Source organism: Myotis daubentonii, chromosome 13, assembly GCF_963259705.1.
Source record: "Myotis daubentonii chromosome 13, mMyoDau2.1, whole genome shotgun sequence".
Classification (NCBI taxonomy): Eukaryota; Metazoa; Chordata; class Mammalia; order Chiroptera; family Vespertilionidae; genus Myotis; species Myotis daubentonii.
The window spans coordinates 54062899-54080130 of NC_081852.1; the positions used below are offsets into that span (position 1 = coordinate 54062899).

The 17232-nt window shown below is 47.4% G+C and overlaps 1 protein-coding gene across 47 annotated transcripts in view; it reads left to right on the top strand.

Annotated features, from left to right (window-relative positions):
* Positions 1-17232, top strand: part of TCF7L2 (transcription factor 7 like 2) — a 195171-nt gene that overhangs the window by 65360 nt on the left and 112579 nt on the right. For 41 of the 47 annotated variants that reach the window (XM_059661408.1, XM_059661415.1, XM_059661406.1 and 38 more), the window contains one exon: positions 8847-8948. The exons of the other annotated variants lie outside the window; for them this stretch is intronic. In XM_059661408.1, the coding sequence (XP_059517391.1) occupies positions 8847-8948 (102 nt within the window). The remainder of the gene's footprint in view (positions 1-8846; positions 8949-17232) is intronic. 47 annotated transcript variants of the gene reach the window in all.

Consider the following 17232-nt stretch of genomic DNA (forward strand, 5'->3'; position numbering starts at 1 on the left):
AAAGTGTGGGACCACAAGGTTGGTTGTCTCTGCTCGGCCTCTCACTGTGAGCTTCCTACAGCGGCATGCAGGACTCCTCATTTGTTAGGCACCGTCCAGGGGGCCCAGGGCAGTGAGCTTGCACTGCCTAGTCTGGAGGTTGAAGTTGGGGTGAGCAAGACAGGAGGTCAAGGGCTCCTCCTCTTGAGTTCTCCCAGTGGCTTCATGTCTCCTGACCCATAGCTCAGGGACGTGGGTGCTAGGGCAGGGCTGTTGTTTGGTTGGAATCCACAGCCCCTTGCAGTGAACTTGGTCTTGAGGAGGCTACAGTAAGACGCGGAGGTGGCTGGTCCTGGGCTGCTTTTGGTTATGACAGTGTGCGATCTGTCTCTGAGGCTGATTTCCTGCTGGCTCCCTGTGTAGGGTTGGGGCTGCACCATTTCTTTTGAGGGCATTCGTTACCCATTCAACTCCGTCTTTTTTGGGGAGTTTTGAAGAGTCTGGCCTGAAAATACCAAAGGTCTGCATTCTGATTCAGAATCCCTAGTAATGCATGACTAAGTCACTTTCAGAATCCCTAGTAATGCATGACTAAGTCACTTCATCTCTCTCGGCCTCACTTTCTTCTTCATAATGTGTTTGGGGATTGTCTGCTTTGACCACCTAGAAAGGATGTGTGGACGGTCCATTTCGAGGTTTAAAAGAGCCTTTGAGGAAGTCGTATGGGATCTGCCAATGTGCAACGTGCTTGTCATTGGCACTGCCCCAACCCTGACAGTGTGTGCCAGTGACTAATCATCTGAGTCACCTGGCAGGTTGGGGAAAAAATACAGACCCCTGGCCCACTCCCAGACAGCGGGGCTTAGCAGGTCCGAGTGGGCCAGGGGAAACATCTCCAAACAAACCAGTGAGGTTTGGGAACTGTGAGACCGTGTCACCGTCATGAATGAAATCTAACTTCTCTACCATTCATTAGATGGTTATTCCATTGACTGGGTCTTAGATGACTTTGCTAGGCCTCAGAATACCTAGTCCGCACTGGACACAGAGCACGTACTTTGTAAATGCTGCAGGAATTCGCGTGTTAGGATCGAAAGGGGTTTTTGAGGTTATGTTCCCCAGTTGCCTACTACAGACTCAGGCCCAGTGTGGGGAAACAGGTTAGCCAGGGAAGAAGCAAAGCAGTTGCCCAGGTAGGGACACTGCTGGGCCTGGAATGTTTCTGGGCTCTCCTCCCCCTTGCTGCTCCCAGGAGCACAGTCATAATTTTAAGAGTGACATTTTGGGGAGGTGCGAGAAAGGCCTGGGTTCCAGCCTAAGGGGGCTCATCTGGGCATGAGGGGAAGGGCCTGCTCAAATTCTCCTCGGTGCGTGCTCCCATGACCTGCTATGCCGCCGCCTCCCTGCAAACCAACTGACCTGGCAAATGCAACAATATCGCAGGGACAGGGGCATTGAATAATTGGCCAGGAAAAGAAAATAGTCAGTCTGGTTATTGAAATTTTGTTTGTTTGTTATTTGTTTGTTTTGCTTTATAGCTCTGGTAGAAAGTATATTCTGATAGCCTTGGAGGTAAATAATGTAATAGACTGCCCAGCTTCCAAGGGAAAAAGAGAGATGCTGGATGCTGGAGAAAGGTTATTTTTTCCTCTGGGGAGTACTGGGAGGTATTCCCTGAGCCATGCCCTTTGAGAAACCGATCCCTGGCTGGGGTTCAGGCAAGGATGCTCACAGTTGATAAGAAAACCAGGGGAGGTAGAGAAGTTCTGACGTAAGCCAGGGCGAAGCAGCGAATGCCCTGTGGTCTGGAGCCCTGTGCACCCACCTGCCTGCTGACCCAGTGCCCTCAGGCAGGCCGGGCCTTGCTCTTCAGGCCTTAGCTTCCTCCTTGGTAAGATCTGAGTTGTAACTTTCTGCCCATTTACTTCACAGGGTTATTGTGAATGTGGTTATAACTCTGGAAATACTCTGTACATGTGAAGTGATACTGTGAGGACCCTTTAGGTTGTTATGATTAGGAAGACAAAGGTTAACTATAGGGATTTCATTTAAATATTGTATAATGACCAACCCATAGAGATAGGATGAAACGATGGAAGTTTTGCACAGGTGCCTTGATATCCACCGCTTTCATTCCTTTTATATTGAAAAATGGGATAGTTGGTGACTTTGAGGGAAACATTTCCAAGTTCCTACTATGTTTGGTTTTATTAAAAAAAAAAAAAAAAAAGACAAAGTCAGTCCTACCATCTTACTGAATTTTTCATGTGGCTTTCTTCCTTCTCCAAGTTCGGAGTGTACCCAGCCTTCCGAGGTCTTTGGTTTTTCCTTTTCCTTGGTAACTGTAGTAAACACTCCCAACCAGCAGAAATCATCCATTTCTGACTTTTCTTCCTCTATGCAGTCATGCTCTGTAGGCATATAAAGCCTCTGTAAAGAGAGCTTCTATCTTAGACTCTCTGTGGATTTTTTCAAATGAAGGAATTGTTGGAGTGTGTTTTGACCCAGAGCAAAGCAGCCCCAATGTCCTATACCTTCTGCACCTGCAGGAAAACTGGTCAAACATTTTGTAGAGGTGCCTGAAGGACCCTGCAGAAACCTGAAGATGTCCAAAATAGTTTCACACAGTTTTACTGTTAAGTATATATGATCAATGCTAACTTTTGGAAACCTGTTGGTATGTGTATGTTTCAGAGGGTAGGGCAGTATTCAGTGAATCACCACCTCTTCTCTTTTAACCATTGGGATTCCCTAACACCCCAGGGCAAGATAAGCTGAATTTTCCATCTTCTATTTCTGAGAAATGAAGTCGGTTCAGAAAGAGACGTCCAGGCCTGTGTGCGTGTGCATGCTCCCTACAACATGAGCTCCTAAAGAAATGCGTATGTGCTCTTGGCATTGATGGTGGTGCCTCCCGTTGGCTCCCGGAATTTTTCTATTTTGCTCTTATGAGGAGCAGCTCCTGGTGGCCTGTTGTTTTGTGAAATTCAGTGATGTGAACATCGGAATCAGGGCTGCGCATTTCTAGTAGAGCTGGCGTGGGCCTCACCGAGGCTGCATGGGGAGGGTGGGAGCAAGCCACCTTGCAGGGAGGAAGGATTAGTGACTTTGTACGTGATGGGAGGGGTGGGCGGGACTCTCAGTTTGGGGTGTTTAGGCAGAGCAGCGACTTTCCCTTTTATAAGAAACACATGTAGAACTTTTAGCACTGGTGAGCGAGGAAGTCTTAGCCGTTACTCTGTCACGAGGATGGCTTCCACTTAATTTGAATTCTTGTAAGATGAGTTTTTCTAGGAAAAAGCACCCCTATTGAGAAATAGCTTGGATTTTTGTACTTTGGTAAAGGATGACTATCTACCAGGCTGGGGAGGGGAGCAAAGCCTTCAAAAATGATCAAATCAGCCCTTTCTTGGGTGGTTTTCTACAGGACCTAGTTTTCCAGAAGATACCGCTTTCATCTCCGCTGAACAGTGTTCAGGCCCTGCTGTGTCCCTCTTCCCACCTCGAGCTCTGCCTTCTGCCCGAGCTCCTGGCGAGTGCCATCTGTTGGTGGCGGGCAGAGTTGGCATGGCATGGCGCGGGGTGGGAAAGCTGTACACATTGGAAAGCTCTGGGGAGAGGAGCTTCTGAACCTAGGAAGTTGATTCCAGAGCGCATATGCGGCACATCCCCACGGCCAGAGGGGTTCTGCCTGGTATTCCTTTGTGGTGATTTGATGACACGTGATACTCTACCAGTGTTGCCTGGGAAGTGGGTGAGAACCTTTTCCAGTCAGAATTGCTGAAGGGTTTTCGAACTTCCGTTTAGAAGGGAGAGAGAGTTATTTCGGTGAGATTGTGGTCTGGTGGTCAGACCCGACCCGGTGACTGGGAGTCACGACCAGAGCTCAGATTCTTTCCCGAACTTTCCCTCTGAAGCTGGAGTCTTGCCAGTGACAAGTCAAACCAAATTATTGCCTTTGGACCACCAAACTGGTTTCCTATGTGATTGTGTTGGGCTGCTTGGATTTAAGGACCCATGAAGGGATATATCCTGTCTTACATGGTCTTCAGGTCTTTACACGAACCTTCCCTAAGCCAGGGGTGGCGGACCACGGACCACACCTGCTTTTGTGTGGCCTGTGAGCTGAGAATGATTTTGATTATTTTTTAAATGATTGGAAAAAATAAACAGAAGACGACTATTTCCTGACACGAGAAAATCATATGAAATCCATATTTCAGTGTCTGTAAATGAAGTTTTATTGGCACACAGCCATGACATAATACAGGTGTGCATACGTGTATGGTCCATGGCTGAGTTGAGTAGTTAGGAGAGAAATGGAATGGGTTGCAAAGCCTGAGCTATTTACTGGGTGGCCCTTCACAGGGAAAGTTTGCCAACCCTGCCCTGAACAAACAAAGGGCAGGCTCCACGGCCCGTCCATCTGTGGAATGGAGCGAATGGCAGGCAGTGCCGGGAAGCCGCTTTGGAGTTTATCAAGGATGTGAGTTTCCTGGCAGTCCGCGTCATTATCATCACCGCTGTCCTTTGACTTGTCCTGTTTGTTTGGAAAATAAGTTTGGACCAAGACCTCAGCAGCCCTCCCATGGCGGGTTCTCTGATCAGCCCCTTCTCGCTACCCTTGCTACCCAATCCTGATCCACACAGATGGAGGAACTTCATGAGAGCAGGTTCTCCCAGGCCCGCTTGAACCTGAACTCAGAGACGCCTTCTGATTTGGGAGCTCCATCCCCACGTGCCTTTCCTATTCCTTTTCTTTTTTAATTGGAGTTGGAGGAGGAGACATGAGAGGTGTGTGCCTTTCTCTTTTTGCTGACCATTTAACAGGCTTTTAGGCCAATGGTATTGTGTATATTTTGAGACTTTGTCCCCAGGTCCAAAAGCTTAACTTAAGCTCCCCAAGACGTATCATAAAATACGATTTTGGGGAAAACTCTAATGGCCCGTGAGCAGAACATTATTGTTAAACAAAGGATGAAATGCCTAAGCTGAGATGGCTATTTTTTTTTTCTTTCCTCAAAATGAAAGTCAAGCAGACTCCATTTCAACAGTTTTCAATGCAGGAATTCCCACAGCCCCATTTGATTGCAGTTTGTTGAAAAGTTTAATGTTTTTATAGGCAATTCATAATTTCCATGTTGAGCAGCCTAAAAGGAAGAGAGCTGGAGCCCAGTGTTGTTTTTATAGTGGGACGGTGGGAACTTTTTTTTCTTCCCCCCAAAGGATATAAAACCAAAGTGGAACCGTTGGGAAAACGTGGCGTGGCTTTCCAGCCCGTTCGCGAGTCCCAGATGCTCCTTTCTTCCAGGTCTTCCTTTAGGACCCAGCAGAGTAAATAGAATTTCCTGCTGCTTAATGTCTCCAGGAAGGAAAAGATTTTCCTCGAGGCTCTAATAGTGCCCAATTTCCTTTTTCTTCCCTTTATTTATTTATTTTCTCTATTAATAAGGACCAATTGTGGAAGATGAAGAGACCTGGGAAATCCATCACTTTTGGAGGAGGTTAATAACTTCCTTTAAAAAATCCCGACATAATACTCACTTCCCCACAAGGAACCTCGTCAGCCCGAATGCCAGTTAAGATCCAAGGGACGGGCGTGGGTTTGCGGGGACCCAGCCGTTCTGTGGGATCAAGTTGCATTGGGCCCCAGAGGTTGGGGCTGTCACTGGGGCGTCCCTGCAAGTCGTCGGGACTGGGGCCGTCTTCCTTTGCCATCTGGATTTGGTTAGCTCTCTCTGGGCAGCGGGGCGAGTCTCATTTCCTCCAACCAGTAATGTTATATAGGCAGTGATCCTGGGCTGCCCTAACATAATTGAAAATTATGTGTATTGTAGGCTCGGAGCGCTGAAATGTAGGCTCATAAAAATATGTGGTGCAGGTAGCCCGCGGAGATTGGATATGGCACACAATGAAGCTTTTATGTAAAGGAAGAATTATAAGTCTCCGCATTAATGTTGCATTATGGGTATGATAATTCTTGGGTGGGGTCCTCAGGGCAGGTCTGTCATGTTAAATAAAGCCTAGATTTCCTAATCCTGGGGAGCTGGTCCTTGGGATGCAATCAAAACCGTTTCGCAGAAGGCCAAAGATGAAAAGGTGTCCATTAATCGATCCTTCCCCACCGAGTGTAGCAGGAGATGTAGGTGTGTGGTAGATTCCGCTGGGCATTTTTCTTCACGGGTTTTTACGAGATGGAGGGGTGAGTGTTGGCAGGTGTCCATTTCGGTCGGCCTCAAGGAAATGACTCTGCTGAGTGGCTTTGACCAATGAGGCCCATATATTTATGTGGCCAGTGAGAATGGGCGAAGTCAGGATGAGACAGGCAGAAGCGATGCCCACAGCCCTCTAGCTTGGGCTATAGGGCAGAGGGAGACCATGGAAACATTTCAGTGGTTCTCAACTTGGGATAGTACTGTTCCCAAATGAGGCATTGGAAACGGTTTGATTATAAGGGTGACTGAGGTGGGGGGCAGGGAGTGCCTGCTGGTATTTCCTGTTTGGCGGCCCAGGCTCCTAGAAGTCTTTCACCTGCCCCACCACAGAGAGGACCATAGCCCCTCACCCGCCCCATCACAGAGAGGACCAGCCCTGTAGTCCAGTGATGGCGAACCTATGACACGCGAACTCAGTTTTTTGGTTGATTTTTCTTTGTTAAATGGCATTTAAATATATAAAATAAATATCAAAAATATAAGTCTTTGTTTTACTATGGTAGCAAAGATCAAAAAATTTCTATATGTGACACGGCACCAGAGTTAAGTTAGGGTTTTTCAAAATGCTGACACGCCGAACTCAAAAGGTTCGCCATCACTGCTCTAGTCTATAGATAAAACCCGGAGGTCCTTGGAGCAAAGGCATTTGATGCAAGGTCTTGGGGCAAGTTACCAGCACCAGCAACCGAGCTTCCCGTGCACAGGATGCTGCTAGGTAAACACTCTGAAGAGGAATGTCTCCATCCTCAGCTCGGGAGACTGACTGTGTACTTGGGCAGGTGACTCGTGGGTTGGTATCTTCCAGCTTTAGGTGGAACTGAGTTGGGTTTTCATTCTCCAGACGGTTGTGTCTTTGAGGAACCCACAGAGAAGCGCGTGGGTGGCTTTGGCCCTCTTCTGTCACATGGGGTTTGAGCGAACCCTTCCTTCTTTCTGGACTGCCCTTTGCTGTCCTTTCTGTTGAAATGTTTTCGGTGCGGCCGGCCCCGTTCTCTTTCTCAGAAATGCCACCGTCTTCTTGGCATTCCCCGGGCATGATTTCCCGGGTCTCGGCCACCGCGCCCCCGTCCTCTCTTGGCTTGTGGAGGAGTTGGCTCCCTCCTGCATAAGCCCCCTGCGGGCGGCATGTTTGTCTCTGTGATGCACCAGGCAAGCTCTAATGGGTGTTCACTGAGTTCCATTTCCTGTAGGATTAGTATTAAAACTAGCCTTTTTTCTTTTTGCTAGAGGTTTCTGAAAAGGTCAAGATGGCTCCTTATATATCCTCCAACTAACCCCTGCCTTAATCAATTGGCCTTTGGAGGTATGAAGGCTGGTATCGGTGTCCTTATTAAAATCGGAGCAGTGTCTAAGTTCTGTTTGATGGCCTGAAGTTTTCCCGAGTGAAACTTTTGTCACCAACAAAAGTCAAATGCCCGGACGTGCTTGTGCTAAATGTCTCAGTGACCAGACAGGCCACCTTACCTCAGTTTCCCTATCTGCCCAATGGGGAGTGGATCGGTTGATGGTGTACGTCTCCCTGAAAGCTGGCCATGTCACTTTTGATAGAAGTAGCCCCCCTCCCTTGCGCTGTGTATTCATTTTCTACCTCAGACAAGGGTGGAGATAGACATATTGGCTTCTGTCTTTATCTTGCTCTCCGTGGTAAACCTGTATGCTTTTAAGAATTCCTCCAGCCTTTTGAGTTGAAGGTATAAGTTGTATTGTGCCGTGTTTGTGCAAGTTTTACCAAAAAATACAGGATGTCCCCCCAAAATGTATACACAGTTTGAGTGATTATGAAGTCAGTGTTTATTAACATACAGTTCATTTTCAAAATTAAGTGAGTTATCAGCTGTTAAAGTGTGTATCCACTTTTTGGGGAACACCCTACATTTTTGTTGTGGAGGAGGAATTCCCTCCTCACCTTCCTTGAGTAACTTCCAGCAGGGGACAGTTCCACATGTATCCTCACCTCAGCTTCTTCCACTCGAAGGAGGAGGGCGTTTTAGAAATGTGTTCCTGAAAGAGAGCATTCAGAGTTGATGGTCTCTTGGGACACTGGCTGGAGACTCCACTTGCTTTCTTCCTCCGGGAGATCTCTGTGTCTCTTCCCGCCCTCCGTCTCGCCCTCCCCACCACTCCTTCTAAGTGAGGTGTAGTGTTCATGAGGTCATTTTGTCTGAAGCTACCTATAGCTTGATGGGTAACAATATTGATGTTGTATACATGTACCTATTGAACATGAACTCTAAGGAAGAACTTGTGGGTGTTGGATGGTTTTTCTGTTGTTGATGTTGTTATTCACACGCTCTTAAGTTTTTCAGTTTCTGATCCATGTGTCATGAACCCCAAGAGTTCTCTCTCAGGGCAGCTGTTTTGCATTTCTCTGCTATGTTTATTTTCTTTTCCCCCATTTATTTATTTATTTATTTATTTATTTATTTATTTATTTATTTATTTATTTGATCTTTATTGTTGAAAGTATTACATATGTCTCCTTCTTTCCCCCATTGACCCCCCTCCAGCCCCCCTGCCCCCCTCCCTAGACCCTCAGCCCCCTCCCCATCCCCCCACTGTCTGCATCCATGGGTTATGCATATAGGCACACAAGGTCTTTGGTTGACTGCCTTGCTGTATTCACTTTCCATGTTCGTTTTGTTTGCTCCCCAGTATCTGCAGATGAAATGGCCGCTGCTCGATGTCCAGGCAGGCACCCTCCAGAGCAGACAAGCCCTCAAGGATGCACGCTCTCCGTCGCCGGCGCACATTGTTGTGAGTGACCTGACAGAGGCAGTCGCTTCCTTTATTGGGGGGAAGATGAAGAACATGCTCTTTGGTTGATAACAGGCCTTGTGTGTCAGTCTTTCTTTCTTTAAACATATTTTGTTCGGCATATTCTTGGATATGGTGTATGTCTAGAAGGTACCTGTTTTCTTCTATTGGACCTTAGCGATTATTACCTACCCGGAAAATTCCCCACCTGTCCTTTCTCCTAGCATGGGGTCAAGTCGAGCTTCGTGGGCTCCAGTCAGTAGGCAAAGTCATCGTGGTGTAGGGCAGACTGGAGATGGTATCAAGGCAGTTTTAAAGACTATAGTACTCCAAATCTTTCCTGAAAAAGTCGTTTAGGGGAGGTGAGTGGCAGAGGAGGGAATTAGAAATTAGACTTTTTCCAGCCCCCTACCCCCCAATTTATCTTAATTGTTGGAAAGAAACACTCTACCCTAACATCAGAAAAATGTCTTCTGGGATGATTGATTGATCCAAGAAATGAACTTAGAAAGGCTTAAATTAAATTTAATCTGTACATCCATGGCTTTGAAAGCACAGGGTTTAATTAATACAGGAGCCATTTGTTTGTAGTACTAAGAGACTACACCATACCGTGTGTGTCTACATATATTTTTAATGCACTTTCTAAGGATTTTGTAGGCTCGGAAAGTGGAATTTATAAATTAACCTCTTGAGAAGATAGCTCAGCCATATTAGGATATTCTCTCTTTTAGATTTATGTCATGAGCTGGACTTTATACTTTGGAAATAATGAATGGAAGACACTTTTATAACAATTTTATGACAGGTAGAATTATGCAAAGCACGGAACAATTCATTTATTTTTTATTTAAGTATCACAAAATGTTACCCATTAATATATTTTGCCTCCATGTTACTTGTAATTTCTAAAAATGGCAAAATGATTTTCTTAAGTAGAAAGATCTCGGATGCATTGTGTCAAAATTCAGGTCAACTGCCTCCTTATTTTGTAGCTTGCTGCAATTGAGAATATATTATTTAATGAATTTGCCTCTGTTATAGGAATATCAAATATATATGTGGATGTATGTGTATATCTATCAGAAAATAATTTATTTCCATAAAGCCACATCTTGGGTCATTGTTTGTGAAAATGTCTTAGGAATTTCTATTATCAATAAGGCATGTAGAAAAGATTGACATTTTCCGGAAACTTCCTCCTTCCTCTAACCCCACAATAAAATGGATGCTCCTAGTTACACACGCTCTTAGGATGCCAAGATTTCAGGGCTGGAAGTGACCTTAGAGCTCAGGTAGGCCCAACCTGCTCTCAGAAAAGGAAACAGGCCCAGAGATGCCCTAAGTGACTTGCCCAATGTCACACGCTGTGCTAGTGGCCAGAGCGAGGGCTCGACCCGCTCTGTGCTCCCTTCCCGGGCCTTGTGGGACGTCCTCTCCTAAGGGAGAGACGTTCACTTCCCGTGGCTGGTTCTGTTTTGCTCCCTCTCCATCGGGTCATCATCAGGGACGGAGTCATTGGTGCAAAGAAGTGGTTGGCTCAGGGTTCCGACGCAGCTTTCTCCTAGGAAACGGGGTGCCATGTCAAACCGTGTGGTAACAACGCCCCAAGATTTTACAGAAGTGTGATGGTCCGAGTCCTCGAGGGGATATGAGGAAGCCCACCCATTCCACGTTTCCTGCCACCCCGAATTTCCCAGCGTGGGTCTAGGCTTTGCCATTTATTTCTCTGCTTTTGGAAATGCTCGGTGCGGGACTCGCCCACATTTCTTTTTTTATGTACAGAGATAGGATATTATCTTTAAAATCCCTTGGAGGACTCTTCTCTCTTTGAATGTGGAGAGAAGCTGTAATTCTTAGAAGTGGTTCAGAGTGGACACCGCACCTCATAGGTATGTCCGGGAGGTCCACGGGCCACGCTGGTGAGCAGGAGTGGGGTTTTGGCCATTGGGAGAGGGGTAGGTGACTGTGCTCTCTAACACCTGCCTCCTAAACCCCATAAGAACAGATGCTACCAGTCGGCCTTGAGCACCTTATATTTTCATTTGCAGAATGAATTACCCCGAGCAGCGGTTAAACCATATTTTTTTCTGGAGCCGCTGTGGGTTTTGGTGAGGAATGCAGCCAGAGGAGTTAGGGTTTTTGTTTTTTCCCTCTGCTGTTTAGTCGAAGGCATGTTTACCATGGCAACCACTTGGGAGAATACCACCCTTGAGATGGAAACCCTTATCTAAAGGGGCCCCAGATGGCAGCTGTAACAGTAGCTGTTGTGCTTTCTGCTCCATTCCTGGGGACCTGCCCTGGGGAAGGGCCCTGGTGTGGGGGGTTTGGGTGGGTGGTGGAGGGGTGGGCTCTGGGAGCTGGAGAGAGGAGAAAAGCCATAGCTTGGACAATAGGAAACCAAACTTGTGAAATACTTAATGCTTGTGGCAGCTGACTGGTGTCTTTGGTTATATGAGTCAGCCCTGTAATTGTGCATTTCTGCAATCTTCACCTGACACTAAGGGGAAAGGAGGAGGGGTGTTGGGTGCTGGGGGTGGGCTGGGGGGAGGGGGTGTTAGTAGAGGGAGATGGAAAGTAGGTGGAACAAGGCTGGAAATGGTTGACCACGTACAGTTTTGGGGACTGAGGAGTCATACACCTTGGGGACTACATTTCTCATTGCATTTTCATTGGACATAGAGTGATGTGCCGACTGGAAGTGGCTTGGCAGGTACAGGGTGCCTGTGTGGATAAAGGGGTCCCTCTGCATCATGGCTGATGATGTGTCATTTGGCTCAACGCTGGCCAGAGACTGTGGTCCATGTGGAGATGCACTGATGAATGGCCAGTTTTCACCCAGACACTGGGCTCTTCCTCACATTTTATTTTTCATTTTTTTAAAGGAAATGTTGTCACATCACAGCGTTTCATAAGACGTGTTTCAAAATAGTTGTCCAAGGATTGCTTTCTAATTTCTGTGAAATTGGAAGTTATTGTGATTTCTGGGCCAACCAGTTTCATAATGATTTCTAATGTTTTCTTTTGAAAGTAGAGAAGCGTTCAGTGTTTGTTAGTAATCACTGGAGACTGTCACTGTCGCAGTCTGCTAAGATAGTAACTTTTCCCCGGCCCATATTTGGGGCAGAATTCTCACACAGGAGCCAAAAGCGTTTTGTCTGAATATTTTAGTCGGACTGGATTTTTTTTTCATGTGGTATGTGGATTACCACATTACAAAATATTGATGTATAGAATAAACATTCTCAACAAGTGGAGTTCAATTGATTAAATAGTATTTAAATTTAGAAGCAAGCCCTATGAACTTTAGCTCCTATAATGGCTACACCATCTTGTTTGTTATAATTTATCCTTCAAGGATGATGTTTTGAATTTGGGGGGGAGGGGCTAGCCAAAAAAATAGTAATTTACACACAAACCCATCTCTCTCTTTTCCATTTTACCTACCCACCCGCCCCCCATTCATCTATTTCCTAAAAGTCTCCAATATACCACCCATAAGGGCCAGGTTCTACCGCGCCCCCCCCCCCCCCCCCCCCAGCCTCCCGTCCTATTTTCTCATTCACAGAAGTAGCTCATGTTTCCTTCCCTGTGGTGTTTTTCAATTTATATTTAAAATTGTTTTGTCGACAATGAGTGCCAGGCAGCTGGTTTGTGTAAGCGGTTGAGCCCGAGTCTTGGCCGGGCTGCCTCCAGGGCCGGTAAACAGAGGGGTTCCAGGCTGCTCCCTGGACGCCACCCCCGGTGTCTTTGTACCAAGGCTTTCATTTCACTTCCTTTGTACCCGGCAGAAAAAGATCCTGTACCCCAAATGGTGGTGTTTTGGTACAGCGTGTATCTTACAAAACGGCGAAAGGCTTCAGAAGTTCCCACCACGTTGTCCTGGGGGTTTCCTTTTGAAGCGGGGGTGGAGTCTACCTTAGGGTACATTTCTCAGCGGCTCTCGGTCTCGGGTGTCTTGCGGGGTGATGAGCACCGGGGTGTGGGGTGAGAAAGCCGCCTGAGCCCCAAGGAGCAAAGCCCTCCAGACTGTGCCGTGAACTTTTTGTTGTTGTTGTTCTTGCGTAAACGCTGAAAGCGAGTGCAAAACTCCTGATGGGATATGGCGTGATGGTCAGAACTTCAGACGAGCCCCCGCTGTCTGCGTGGGGGAGCATTTTCAAGTCCGCTCGGGGGGCATGGTGGGCCTTCTGCTGTTGGTTTCTGAAGAGTTCAGGGCGTGGGGAGGCTTACTCCTAGTTAACAACAAAAAGCGACCCTGAGAGCATCCTCTTGGCTATCCAGTACATGCGGGCGTGTTGAGGGGCTGCTCTTCTGCCGGATGCTGTTGGCAGGGGGGGTGCCAGGAAGCCCTGTTGCGAGCCGAGGCCCAGCAGGACCCTAGTAACCCCTACCTGCCAGGTGGGAGTCATTGTTCCGGGTGCCCTGAGGAGTCCCGGGTGCGAGCGGGTCTGGCCAGGGAGAAGGGACTCAGACTGAGAAATTGGCGAGGAGTACAGGCTGGGAAGGCCTCTGGGGAAATGGCATTTAAAATGACTTCCGTGGAATTGGCCAGGCGAAGGTCTGAGAGAAGGCGTGGAAAGTGGCAGAGCATTCCAGGCAGAAGGAAAATACATGGACAGAGGCCTCAGGAGGAAAAAAAACACACAGAACAAACCTTGGCTGTGAGAGAAGCAGGAAGCCAGCTACAGTGGCAGGTCTTGAGGGTGCAGGGAGAGTGGCCTGGGGGGGCTATGGTGAGGTCTTGGTGTTTAGCCCACCGTTGTGGGGAATCGTTGGGGGGTTTGGCTTGTGTGAAGCTGATGGCAGCAGGGATGGTGAAAGCAGACAGGTCTGGAGGGGACATCAACAGAACTTGCTGATGGCTTAGATATTGGTGTTGAGGGAGAAAGGGGAGTCAGAGGTGGCTGGAGAATGCCATTCACTGAATGGGGAATATTGGAGGGGAGCAGGTTTGCAGCGGGAGTGGTTTTTAAAACACTTCTTATTCATTCCAGCGTTATTGATATGTAGTTGACATATGTAACATTGGATAAGTGTAAGGTATGCAGTGTGTTGACTTGATACACTTATTGTAAAATGATTGCCATCATAGTGTCAGCTAAAGCCCCCGTCACGCTACATAGGTACCATTTTTTGGGTGGTGAGAACATTTAAGATCTGCTTTCTTAGCACCCTTCAAGTTTATCATTATAGCCACCATGCTCTACATTAGATCTCCAGAACTTAACTCACGTTTTAACTGGAAACTTGTACCCTCTGATCAATAGCTCCCTATTTTCCCCAACTCCCAGCCCCTGGTAACCAGCAGTCTCCTCCATACTTCTGTGAGTTCAGCTCTTTCAGATTCTGCATATAAGGAATATCACTATTTGTCTTTCTCTGCCTGACTTATTTCACTTAGCACAATGCCTTTAAGGTCCATTCATGTCACATGGCAGGATTTCTTTCTCATGGTTGAATACGAAGAATAGTCTGTTGTGTACATATAACACACACCACATTTTCTTCATCTGTTTATCTGTTGATGGACACTTAGGCTGTTTCCAGGTCTTGGCTGTTGTGGATAATGCTGCAATTACATGGCAGTTCAGCTAACTCTTTCAGGTCCTGTTTTCATTTCCTTTGGCTATATACCCAGACGTAGGTTTGCTGGATCCTATGGTAGTTCTATGTTTAATTTTTTGAAGAATCTCCATATTGTTGTCCACAGTGGCTGCACCAATTTACACTCCCCTCAGTGGTGCAAAGGGTTCCCTTTTTTCCACATCCTGTTGGCACGTTATCGCTTGTATTTTGATGATAGCCCTTCTAACAGGTGGGAGGTGTTAATTCATTGTGGTTTTGATTTGCGCTCCCCCGATGTTACTGATGTTGAGTACCATTCCATCGACCTGTTGGTACATTTCATGTACCTTCTTTGGAAAAATGTGTATCCCGTTTAAGAGCTGTCTTTCTGAGCGACTGAGATACCGGGTTTCATGAGCCCCCGAAGCAGTCGGGCAATAGGTGGAGTCAGTGATGGATGATGATAACCACAATAGCAGATAAGCCTGTAGCACGTCCCGTGTGCCAGGCTTGGTTCTCGGTGCTTTATAGGTGCTCATTATCCCCACTTTACAACTCGGCACCGGGAGGTGAAGTATTTGTGCAGTTGTGGGAGTCAGGATGTGACAGAAGGCAGCCTGGCCCAGGGCATGCCAGCTCTTAACCCCCTGCCCCCAGCCCCAAAGACACAAGTAAACGGGCCCTGTGTGGCATGCTGAGGGCTGTGGGGGGTGCCCCTGCCCCCGCTGGCCAGGGTGGCAGGGCTCAGACACCTGCTGGCCTCGCTGGAGAGGGAGGCACGGGGTTGCTTGGGGATTTGGTCTCTGGTGTGGCTACTGCAGAGGACTGAGGGCACACTGTGGGAAGGGAGGGACAGGTGAATGTGGGGGGGGGGTGGCCGTGGGGACCTGCGCCCATTTCCTAAATGCTTTTCCCTGTGCGCTCTCTTCACTCTCTCCTCTGTGTGTACACTTTCCCCTGGTTTGTCCCCCTTCTCCCCCCTGTTAGCGATGACTCAACCAGACTTTCTAGAATACTTGGCATGCATTTCCCAGCAGCGGCTGAGTCAGAACTTTCCCATTTCACAGACAGAACCATGGTAAGGGTGGTGAGTACTTTCTCTGAGGGTATAAACAAGCCGGCGAGCACCACACAGCTGTGTCATTATAAGGAGACCTGTGCGTCTCGAACACTCAGAAGCCGGCGACCAGGTGGTCCCTTTTCAGGGGGAAGTAGGGGTTCGGATCAGGGGTGCTCTGAAGGGAGAGAGGGCAGTGAACCCCAAGATGTATGAGTCTATCGTTAAAGGCCCGAGTGTCCTTCTCTGCTTCCGGAAAGTACGGCAAGGAATCCTGACGTTCTTGAGGTTTGGGTCCGTGGTGTGGCGTCCGACCACCATGGCGATGGAGGACTCGCTACCAAGAAAGATTGTGTAAACGCGGCTCTGTCGCTTCAGATGAGAATCACAAGGAGTTTCGCAACCGTGAGATCACAAGTCAGTCACCCACCGCCGTCCCTCCTGCTGTTTAAGCCCCTGCTCAGAAGTCGTGGGTGGTCCACACAGGCTGTTCCTGAATAGAGAGATACATGCTCATGTCTTCCGTGTCCTTTGGTGTAATATGGGCTCTAGGGAGGTCCTGCCTTTCTACTGCGATGAGATCCCTCTCTTTGAAACACGCACCCCTTGATCTGTTTTATTCTCCGTTCCGCTCATGCCTCCCATGTACCCATCTTGAATTTTGAAGGCGAGACTCCCTCCCTCATTGGTGAGTCGTCGCTTCACAGTCATCCCCAATTGTAAGTGCGTATCTTCAGTGACTGATCTGAAACTGTTGAAGGGTGCGAATTGCTCATTTTCGATTGCAAATCCTACCTCTAAATTAAGTGAAATTCCTTTTTAAATGTAGCTTTCCTCATGCGTAACATGTATGTTCGTTGTGGGCAGTGTGGCAACTAGGCCATAATTTGCCATTCAGAAGTCACTTGGTATGTTGGGTATATTTTCTTTAGACGTGTCCCTCTCGTGTACTAATATTTATATTTGTTTTTAACATCTTTGAGCTCATCGTTGCGCTCAGTATTTCCAGCCCTGCATTTATTTAGAATGAAACGTGATGCCGTGAATAAGCACCTCCCCCATGTCGTTAAAATCCTTCAGGGTTTTGACCACATAACAGCCATAGTGTTACTCCCCAGTTTGCTTACTCCATGCCCTGTTGTTGGGCATGTAGAGGGTCTCCTTTTGTTTCTGCCATTCTGACGAATCCTGTGATGAACCTCTCTGTGGCCCCTTCCCCTTTAAGTATTTTCTTAGAATAGATTCCTAGGAAGGAAAGCAAGAGGACAACACTTACACAAATGTCCTCACATAGAGCCACAAAGGATCATCCTGCAAGGTCTTCATTTCTATAACTGTCGCGAGTGTGTGAGTTAGACTTACCATGATGGGAGTGACTTTTGTGTGCCTGGGAAGTTAAATTCCACCGAGCTGCAGAGAGGAGACCCGAGCATCCCACCATCTAAAGCAGCAGTTCTCAACCTGTGGGTCGCGACCCCTTTGGGGGTCGAACGACCCTTTCACAGGGGTCGCCTAAGACCATCGGAAAACACATATATAATTACATATTGTTTTTGTGATTAATCACTATGCTTTAATTATGTTCAATTTGTAACAATGAAATTGGGGGTCACCACAACATGAGGACCTGTATTAATGGGTCGCGGCATTAGGAAGGTT